At 44.5% G+C, this 11,124-nt stretch overlaps 1 protein-coding gene across 7 annotated transcripts in view; it reads left to right on the forward strand.

Annotated features, from left to right (window-relative positions):
• The window catches only part of vps13c (vacuolar protein sorting 13 homolog C), a 73,257-nt gene extending 62,379 nt beyond the window's left edge, over positions 1-10,878 (forward strand). For 4 of the 7 annotated variants that reach the window (XM_084350756.1, XM_084350757.1, XM_084350758.1 and 1 more), the window contains 5 exons: positions 4,833-4,947; positions 9,301-9,392; positions 9,531-9,654; positions 9,987-10,067; positions 10,153-10,878. In XM_084350756.1, the coding sequence (XP_084206882.1) occupies positions 4,833-4,947; positions 9,301-9,392; positions 9,531-9,654; positions 9,987-10,067; positions 10,153-10,254 (514 nt within the window). In that variant the 3' untranslated portion in view covers positions 10,255-10,878. The other 3 variants (XR_014622429.1, XR_014622430.1, XM_084350760.1) reach the window with 3 other exon arrangements.
• The last annotated feature ends 246 nt before the right edge of the window (positions 10,879-11,124 follow it).

Consider the following 11,124-nt stretch of genomic DNA (forward strand, 5'->3'; position numbering starts at 1 on the left):
TTCGTGAGACGTGAGACCCTTCTCTGCTCTGAAACTGGAAAAGATTTCAGTTAGGAAGCGTGTTATTACCCTTGTCACTCCTGGTGCTAACAGGCCGAACATACAGAAACAGCTGCAGCTGTACCTCAACCGGGGAAGGACGCGGGCCTTGCCTGCCGCAGGTGACCTCAACTTACTTTGCTTCACTCGTTCTCCACAGCATCGTCCTCTTGACTGCGTGGTCGGATCAGATCGTTCAGGTCTGGGCCTTCGTACCGTACACTGAGTTTGGTTTCATTTAGGTTACACAGACAGAAATATTACAGACAATCAACAGCTCCTTCTTACTTCCTGCTGAGCTGTCTTATGCTGCACGTCGCCAAACATCCATCTGTGTGTTCAGTTATACTTGTATGTACAACATTTACCCTTTTTTTGTCAAGTCAATCGTTCAGCTCATTTGAAGGCCAGGTTCACAGTATGTGGTGTAGATATTTGGGTGGTGTGTTACCCATAATCCCCTGCAGAATGGCAGCTCTCCTCAGGGACTGGCTGACTGAATGATCACAGTGTTCTGCCAGTTTGGTCAGATTCTAGCAAGTGTGATGATTCGGAGGAATACTAACAGCTGCGGTGTTTGTTTGTTTCTTTGTTTGTTTGTGTGGAACTCCTACAGAGATCTGCTTGAAGACACATGAGAGAGAAAACTTCCCATATATTTTAAATATCTGCAAATATGTACAACTGTATATAAATACTATTAACTGCTAAATGCTGTGAAATACACACAAGTACAGTGGGGTCAAAAAGTCTGAGACCAGCAGTCAAAATACTTGTTTTCATTGGTTTTGAATGTAATTAGGGATCCCTCCTCTGTGGCTCTTCCTGAGGTTTCTTCCGCATTTTTTTTCCCTGTTAAAAGGGCTTTTTTTGGGGCAAGTTTTTCCTCACTCGAATCGAGGGTCGAAGGACAGAGGGTGTCGTCTCTGTACAGATTGTAAAGCCCTCTGAGGCAAACTGTGATTTGTGAATTTGGGCTATACAAATAAAATTTGATTTGATTTGATTTGATTTGAATTATCTTTATTTTTTTTATAACAAATGATAACGTCCCTGAATGTCAGAATATCTTAGTATTTGGTTTGTCCTCCTTCATGACCTCCAGCATGATGTGACAGTGTGACATCACAAGAAGCACTCTGTGACATCACAAGTAGCTGTAGCTTGTGAACAGACTGCTTCTTGTGATGTCACAGACTGTTTGTCTTTCTCAGTCTTCAGGTGCCTCCATAAATGTTGAATGTGATTAAAGTCAGGTGACTGGTTGCGGTCGGGTGACTGTAGTTGAGGTCAGGTGACTGTGGAGGAGGTCAGCTGACTGTGGAGGAGGTCAGCTGACTGGTTGAGGTCAGCTGACTGGTTGAGGTGGTCAGGTGACTGTGGAGGAGGTCAGGTGACTGTGGAGGAGGTCAGGTGACTGGTTGAGGTCTGGTGACTGTGGTTGAGGTCAGGTGACTGTGGAGGAGGTCAGGTGACTGGTTGAGGTCTGGTGACTGTGGTTGAGGTCAGGTGACTGGAGGAGGTCAGGTGACTGTGGTTGAGGTCAGGTGACTGTGGTTGAGGTCAGGTGACTGGTTGAGGTCAGGTGACTGTGGTTGAGGTCAGGTGACTGGAGGAGGTCAGCTGACTGTGGTTGAGGTCAGGTGACTGTGGTTGAGGTCAGGTGACTGTGGTTGAGGTCAGCTGACTGTGGTTGAGGTCAGGTGACTGGAGGAGGTCAGGTGACTGTGGAGGAGGTCAGCTGACTGTGGTTGAGGTCAGGTGACTGTGGAAGAGGTCAGCTGACTGTGGTTGAGGTCAGGTGACTGTGGTTGAGGTCTGGTGACTGTGGAGGAGGTCAGGTGACTGGTTGAGGTCTGGTGACTGTGGAAGAGGTCAGGTGACTGTGGTTGAGGTCAGGTGACTGTTTTTGAGGTCACGCGACTGGTTGAGGTCACATGACTGTGGAGGAGGTCAGGTGACTGTGGTTGAGGTCAGCTGACTGTGGTTGAGGTCAGGTGACTGTGGTTGAGGTCAGCTGACTGTGGAGGAGGTCTGGTGACTGTGGAAGAGGTCAGGTGACTGTGGAGGAGGTCAGGTGACTGTGGTTGAGGTCAGGTGACTGGTTGAGGTCTGGTGACTGTGGTTGAGGTCAGGTGACTGTGGAGGAGGTCAGGTGACTGGTTGAGGTCAGGTGACTGTGGTTGAGGTCAGGTGACTGGTTGAGGTCAGGTGACTGTGGTTGAGGTCAGGTGACTGGAGGAGGTCAGCTGACTGTGGTTGAGGTCAGGTGACTGTGGTTGAGGTCAGGTGACTGTGGTTGAGGTCAGCTGACTGTGGTTGAGGTCAGGTGACTGGAGGAGGTCAGGTGACTGTGGAGGAGGTCAGCTGACTGTGGTTGAGGTCAGGTGACTGGAGGAGGTCAGCAGACTGTGGTTGAGGTCAGGTGACTGTGGTTGAGGTCAGGTGACTGTGGTTGAGGTCAGCTGACTGTGGTTGAGGTCAGGTGACTGTGGAAGAGGTCAGCTGACTGTGGTTGAGGTCAGGTGACTGTGGTTGAGGTCTGGTGACTGTGGAGGAGGTCAGGTGACTGGTTGAGGTCTGGTGACTGTGGAAGAGGTCAGGTGACTGTGGTTGAGGTCAGGTGACTGTTTTTGAGGTCACGCGACTGGTTGAGGTCACATGACTGTGGAGGAGGTCAGGTGACTGTGGTTGAGGTCAGCTGACTGTGGTTGAGGTCAGGTGACTGTGGAGGAGGTCCGGTGACTTTGGAGGAGGTCAGCTGACTGTGGTTGAGGTCAGGTGACTGTGGTTGAGGTCAGCTGACTGTGGAGGAGGTCTGGTGACTGTGGAAGAGGTCAGGTGACTGTGGTTGAGGTCAGGTGACTGTTTTTGAGGTCACGCAACTGGTTGAGGTCACGCGACTGGAGGAGGTCAGGTGACTGGTTGAGGTCAGGTGACTGGTTGTGGTCTGGTGACTGTGGTTGAGGTCTGGTGACTGTGGTTGAGGTCACGTGACTGTGGAGGAGGTCAGGTGACTGGTTGAGGTCAGGTGACTGGTTGAGGTCTGGTGACTGTGGTTGAGGTCACGTGACTGTGGAGGAGGTCAGGTGACTGGTTGAGGTCAGGTGACTGGTTGTGGTCTGGTGACTGTGGTTGAGGTCAGGTGACTGTGGTTGAGGTCTGGTGACTGTGGTTGAGGTCAGGTGACTGTTTTTGAGGTCTGGTGACTGGTTGAGGTCATGTGACTGTGGAGGAGGTCAGGTGACTGGTTGTGGTCTGGTGACTGTGGTTGAGGTCAGGTGACTGTTTTTGAGGTCTGGTGACTGGTTGAGGTCATGTGACTGTGGAGGAGGTCAGGTGACTGGTTGTGGTCTGGTGACTGTGGTTGAGGTCAGGTGACTGTGGTTGAGGTCAGGTGACTGTGGAGGACAGTCCAGGACTCTTTGGTCTTCTCTGGTCTTAAGTAGTTGTGTCAAAGCTTTGAGGTGTCTGGGCTCCTTATCCTGCTCCAGTACGAAACTTTCTCCACAAAGATCAGACCAGAGGGTGGAGCATGTCTCTGAAGGATGGAGTGGTGCTTCTCCTCAGTCAGGGTGGAGTCTGACAACATCTTCCTCCACATGTTTCACTGTGGCTTTCAAACACTGTGGTATCATTGTGTCTCCGTACATACACCTGACCCATCTCTGGGATTCATCAGTAAACAGACTTTTTTCATCATCAACTTTGAAATTCTGGTATTTCTTTGCCCACCTCAAGCGTTTCACTGTATCTCTCAGTGGACTGAGCATGATGTATTGATCTTCTGATGGTGTGGTCACTTTGGAAACAACTGATTCAGTTTCTGTAAAGTGTTTTTGAGTTCCAGCTCTGCTCCCTTAGAAACCTTAAATCTAAACACGATGTGATGCTGACAAAGACTGTCTTTGACTTGAATAACAGTTTGACTTCTGACACTTTCATTTACTTAATTAATCCTCAAACCTTCTGATATTTCCAGGTTTACATGACAATATTAGATGGTTTCAATGTAGTCTCAGACTTCTGGACCGCAATGTATACTTATCAAATACATATAGATACTCACAAATACTTACATAGAAATACATGAATCTGAAAGTAAATGCAAATCTAGATATTAGTAAATTGCAGTTACTTGTAAATTCATTCATTCAAGTGCTTAAACATAAGTGTAAATGTGTATACATGCTAATAAGTACTCAGATTTTATCTCCTGGATAATTTCTTTGCTGAATCAAACAGAAAACACATTTCCAACATTTATATTTCAGTAAATCTGTCGTCGCCTTGACAACCTGCTTCTGATCCTGAAACATTTCCCAGCTGCCTCAGTGATTTTCATCCTCCTCTTCCTCTGTCATGTGACACATCAGTCAGTTCATGATAACCTGTTAAATGTTACTATTTCATGCCGTCACTGTAGAGGTCATGAAAGGTGAGATATACCACCTGACAGACGCCTCTAACAGCATCGTGTGCACTCAACAGAAACCTGCTTCAGCTTTTATTAAATGACATGACATAAATCAGCTCACCTGCTGAAACCTGAAGAGATTCTTTAAAACTCAACTCTCTCACTCAGACAAACTTTTCTGATCCTCTAGTTCGTGTTTCACTTCAGCTTTATTCACATCATGTGACGTTAATGAGCTTCAACAGAGAAAAACAATAACAGCTCAGTGAGATTTAATGTTTTTAAATTGATTTGGACTTTGTTATTTACTGTGTGTGTGTGTGTGCGTGTGTGTGTGTGTGTGTGTGTGTGTGTGTGTGGTCATCTATGGTGTCAGAGCGGCGGAGTCAACAGAGGAAGTCACCAAACTGCGGCCGGTGCGTCTGATCAGGGAGGACGGGATCATCCGCCCGTATGACCTGACGGAGTCGCAGGGTTTCGACCTCTTTCAGGTTTGATCACTTTCTTTTCCTCTGTTTCTACGACAACCTAATGTCACTTCCTAAAAGGACGCATCTCTCCAACTCAACTTCAGTCAGGTGCCCAGTCAAAAAACAAATTGCATCGTTCATCACTTAAACAGCGTAAGCTCGAGGTCAGAAACATCATTAGTTTCAGCCCGCGTTCAGCTTTGGAGGGAATCTTATTTACAGTAATATAAAACTCCCAAACCATATCAACAACACAAGCTGCTGATAACTTTTATATAAATATATACAAATATACAACTCACGGTTCTAACAACATCATTGTTATGCTGTTTGTTGGAAAACAGGCATGAGGTACTTTTTCAGGGAAATTCCACAAAATATTAAAGTGGATCTGCAATGCTTTACTTTAGTCGTGTGGCAATGTTGGATGTTCATATTAGAGGTGTTGAAAGTTTCAAAGGATATAAACAATTGTAAAAATAATCAAGCAGAAAGCTCAGATTTGAGTCTCGTCTAAATGCAAGTGTTCAAATGTTTTTTTTTTCTATTGTCATGATGAGCCAACAACATTTTATTGTAAGCTCATTTATTGATCATCAGCTGCAGCAGTAAGGGTAAAACACTCAGGGCACAACAGTCTGGATAAGGTAGTCAGAGTACAGCAGTCCGTGTACAACAGTCGAGATAGAGTAGTCAGGGTACAACAGTCTGGATACAGCAGTCGGTAACAGCAGTTGGGGCAAAGTACCCAGGGTACAGTAGTTGGGGTACAGTACTCAGGGTACAACAGTCTGGATTAAGGTAGTTAGGGTTGAGCAGTCGCAGTCTGTGTACAACAGTCTACATGGAGTAGTCGGGTTACAACAGTCTGGATATAGTAGTAGGGGTACAGTAGTCGGGGTACAACAGCCTGGGTACAGTAGTCAGGGTACAGTAGTCGGGGTACAACAGTCTGGGTACAGTAGACAGGGTACAGTAGTAGGGGTACAGTAGTAGGGGTACAGTAGTCAGGGTACAGTAGTCGGGGTACAACAGCCTGGGTACAGTAGTCAGGGTACAGTAGTCGGGGTACAACAGCCTGGGTACAGTAGTCAGGGTACAACAGTCTGGGTACAGTAGACAGGGTACAGTAGTAGGGGTACAGTAGTCGGGGTACAACAGCCTGGGTACAGTAGTCAGGGTACAGTACACAGGGTACAACAATCAGGGTACAGTAGTCAGGGTACAACAGTCTGGGTACAGTAGACAGGGTACAGTAGTAGGGGTACAACAGTCTGGGTACAGTAGACAGGGTACAGTAGTAGGGGTACAGTAGTGAGGGTACAGTAGTCGGGGTACAGCAGCCTGGGTACAGTAGACAGGGTACAACAATCAGGGTACAGTAGTCAGGGTACAACAGTCTGGGTACAGTAGACAGGGTACAGTAGTTGTGGTTCAGCAGTCGTCACGGCCCTGTCCGTGTGTGTTTGTGTTTTCAGTCTCTGTGGAGTTTCCCTTTTACAGCAGGGTAAATATCTTTGTGGATTATTCTTATTTCTGCTTCTAACCACTTCTGTTTGTCTTCTTCTATTTCTTCTTCTTCTTCTTCTTCTTCTTCTTCTTCTTCTTCTTCTTCTCCTTCTTCTTCTTCTCCTTCTCCTTCTTCTCCTTCTTCTTCTTGTGTTTGTGTCACATGCAGCCTGATGAGGAATAAAAAGATGGATCAACTTTATCCTTCAAGTGCTTTTAAAGACTATAAACTATATTCATTCTGTCTCAGACAAGTTTAATGATTCATTCTCTCCTCCTGTAATTAATTTCATTTCTATGATAATCTATACTAATTGTCAATTATACTCTAATCTACGAATATTGTCATATATAACCTAATCTATATTGTGCTGAGATAATTCAAGTTTCTATGCATGCCAAAACTAATCTCTCTCTCTCATACCTCAACATTTCTGCTCTTTTTTTCTCAAATACTGAAGTAGTTTGTTTATTTTCAGCTTAAAATCATTTATAAATAATAGTCTGTATAATATTTTTGGTTTAAAACCATTTATAATTTAATTATCCAAAAACAGGAAGTGGAAATTATTTTGCTATAAAGCTGTGCTATGTCACGTAGATCGTAGCAATATTTTTGTAAAGGTTTTAGCATCAATTCATTCTGAACTTGTTTATGAATATATGATATTTAATATTTCTGTCTTTGTGATTTTCTTTGTATAATTCATTCTGAACTGATATTATTCATCAGTGTCTCAGCACGACCTCTGACCTCTCATCTGCTTTTGTTGAACTTTAACTGTGTGTGTTTGTGTGTGTCAGCTGAGCAGTGTGCGTGTGTGTGTCAGCTGATCTGTGTGTGTGTGTGTGTGTGTGTGTGTGTGATGTCTGAATTTTAATAAAATAAACTCACACTTTCATTTCTCAGGTCTGCAAACAATTTTTTTCACACATAAAAACGGCTGACGTCAGTATCTGGTGTTGATGTGGACCAGTTAGTGTCACAGCGTGTTGTGAAGGTCTTAGGGGGCAGTAAGGTGAACAGACTGCACAGATTCAGTGCTTCTCTATCTTGGCAGACAGCAGTTTAACACCTGCACACACACAAACACACATGTGAGAGACGAAGAACAGACAGACATGATGGTATGTTCATATTGATTATAGTCCAGTAAAATGTTTGTGTTTCCTGTGTATTGTCTGTTTTAAAGCCCACTCCCAACACAAGGAAGTACGAGGTAGTATCAGAGGTAGAGTCAGAGGTAGAGTCAGAGGTAGAGTCAGAGGTAGTATCAGAGGTAGAGTCAGAGGTAGTATCAGAGGAACTACCAGAGGAAGGGTCAGAGGTAGTATCAGAGGTAGTATCAGAGGTAGTATCAGAGGTAGAGTCAGAGGTAGAGTCAGAGGTAGAGTCAGAGGTAGTATCAGAGGTAGTATCAGAGGTAGTACCAGAGGTAGTATCAGAGGAAGTATCGGAGGTAGTATCAGAGGTAGTATTGGAGGTAGTACCAGTGGTAGTATCAGAGGTAGTACCAGAGGTAATAATAATAATAATAATAATAATAATAATAATACATTTTATTTGGAGGCGCCTTTCATGGCACTCAAGGTCGCCTTACAAAACAAGCAGGAGAACAGCAGAATTTTGAAGTCCATGCGGAATTTGACCGGAAGCCAGTGAAGCTGTTGCAGAACAGGTGTGATGTGATTGATGGATGGGATCCTGGTGATGATGCGGGTGGCAGAGTTCTGAACCAATTGGAGTTTATGGATGAACTTGTGGGGGAGACCAACGAGAAGGGAGTTGCAATAGTTCAGGCGGGATGTGACCAGAGTGTGGACCAGGATGGCAGTGGAGTTGGGAGTAAGGGACGGAGGCGGTTGATGTTGCGTAGATGGTAATAGGCTGACCGGGTAATGTTATTGATGTGGGTTTGAAATGAGAGAGTACTGTCAAAGACGACACCCAGACTCTTAACCTGTAGGGAGGGGCTAACAGAGGAGTTATCGATGGGGATGGTGAAACTTGTGTGAGTGTTAGTGAGAGTGGATTTGGAACCAATGAGGAGAACCACGGTTTTATCACTGTTGAGTTTCAGGAAATTGGAAGAGAACCAGGTTTTGGTTTCTTGTAAACAGTCACAGAGGGAGGCGGGCGGGAATGTGGAGGTGGGTTTGGAAGAAAGGTAGAGCTGGGTGTCGTCCGCATAACAGTGGAAGTGGATGCTGAATTTACGGAAGATCTGACCAAGGGGGAGGAGATGGTACCAGAGGATAGGGTTCCTCCTGTCTGTCCTCCCGTCTGTCCTCCTGTCTGTTATCCTGTCTGTCATCCTGTCTGTCCTACCGACTCTTCCTCACATTTCTGGCAGAAAAACAGCATCTGTCCCCAGCAAAAAACTTTAACTCACCAAGTGTTTGTCTCCTTCAGTGTTGTGTTGTTGTAGTAACTGTTGTCATGGTTTCGGTCAGCCCTCCCAACCGAGACTTCAGTGAACTTTCCCCCATCAAACAGCCTCCCTCCCCCGCGAGTGACAGAGTTAGACAGCGTCCCTGTCCCTAACCCTAACCCAGCATCATATGATTATAAACAGTCAGCAGGTACATGTTTAGATTAACAGGAGGACACCGGGGGAAACACGTTAAAAAAACCACACAGACGTCATCATCATGACGCGTACCGTCATCATCATGACGCGTACCGTCACGCCTCTTTTGGATCCTGGAGCTGCTTGGCTCTGTGTGAACAAACAACGTCGGATAATGTGGCGCCCCTATGTGAAAAGGGCTCCTGTCTGAGTTTATCACAGAGCAATGTTTCAATTGATAAGAAGAACAGATGATGATCAGGTAGGATGTGTGTGTGTGTGTGTGTGTGTGCAGCGTTCAGAGATCAAACAGCTGGACGGTGAAGTGTTCAGAGATCATGTTCAGTATCCTGGACACAGAAAGACCAACATCATCGTCACCAACAGGTACAAACACTCAGAAACACCTCCTGCTCTTCAGACTGCAGTTTTACACTTGCATTTACTGTGTGTGTGTGTGTGTGTGTGTGTGTGTGTGTGTGCGCGCGTGTGCGTGCATGCATGCGTGTTTGTGTTGCTCTGCAGGAGGGTTCTGTGTGTGAAGGAGATCGACTTTGTTGGTCATTTCAACAAAGAGTGGGAGTGTTTGTTTGAGAACTTCTCTCGGCCTGCAGCTGTGTCGGGATCAGAGCTGAAGATCTTCAGTAAGGTACGAAGACATCACACCTTTCATTAATAAACATGACCGCTGCTGACCTCTGTTCAATAGACGTAGTTCACAAGTTTGAAGCATGAAGGAAGCATGAAGGAAGCTGAAGGAATCATGAAGGAAGTATGAAGGAAGCATGAAGGAAGCTGAAGGAAGCATGAAGGAAGCATGAAGGAAGCTGAAGGAAGCATGAAGGAAGCATGAAGGAAGCATGAAGGAAGCTGAAGGAAGCATGAAGGAAGCATGATCTCTCACCTGTCTGTCTGCCTGTCTGTTACTCTCTCTCACCTGTCTGTCTGCCTGTCTGTTACTCTCACCTGTCTGTCTGCCAGGAGCAGCAGAAGCTGAAGTTGAAGCGAGACGTTCAGGAGTCGGTGAGAAACATTCAGCTCAGAGACTCAAGCACTGCTCAGGTATGTGTGTGTGTGTGGTTTCTTTTACTACTTTATGTTTCTGTGTGTGGCCCCGCCCTCACCTGGTTACCATGTTTACCTACAGAAGCTGCAGGTGGTCATATCAGATGCTCAGGTGTCGCAGCAGCAGCAGCGAATGGTGAGACAGAAGTCACAGCGCTTCCTGAAACTCAACAACAACCAGTGATGTCACTTCCTGTCCCAAACATCGGCATCTGCGTCTTAATCATAATACATTACATCATATTAAACAGGTTAATATTCTGTGTTTCTCTAATCAAAGATGGAAATTAACTTCCTGTCGAGTCATGTGATTGTTGTTTTGACATTCATGCAGCTGAAAACTGTAAATATTTTTAAAATGAACCAAAATTCAAAAATCCTCCTGCTGATGATAATTTTATGTTTAAAATCTATAAGTGTTCTTTTTCTGTTATATTTTATTTTTTACTTCAATGTTTGTCCGTCTCTGTTTGAACATGAAGCCATAAAATCATTTTGCACTAAAGGAACATTTACACAATAAATGTGTTGATGATGAAAAATGTTTGCTGTCTTTAAACTTCAGAGAAATAAACGCAAAGATCTGAAAATTATTTTAAGTTTATTGATATTTTATTTGATTCAACATGATGGAAAACTAAAATACTGAACTTCTGTTTACAAACTGAAGAATGAATGTTTACATGTGACCTTTGATCAGCTTGACTTTTATTTTGATATCTTTTCTGTAACCAAACATCTGTTTGTGTCTTCCTGTTTGTGACAGAAGAAATGACCTGAGTAAATTTCTATAAAGAGTGAGACATCACCTCTGCTGTTATTTATTTGATTTATTGATGAGCCGATTGGATGTGAATTAACTTGTGTTTGTCGAGGTTGTAACAAGCTGCTTTTACACTGAAAATCCCTCATAAGTATAAGTAAAACCTGACAAATATATAAGTTTGAACTGACACAACACTGTTCAGATAAAATGGAAGAAATTGTTTTAATCTATAATTATTAGTTTGTAGCGTGTACGCTGCAGTGATGTCACATGAATGAGTAAATAATT

The sequence above is a fragment of the Pagrus pagrus genome, assembly GCF_965226575.1.
Source record: "Pagrus pagrus genome assembly, chromosome: 1".
NCBI classification, from domain to species: domain Eukaryota; kingdom Metazoa; phylum Chordata; class Actinopteri; order Spariformes; family Sparidae; genus Pagrus; species Pagrus pagrus.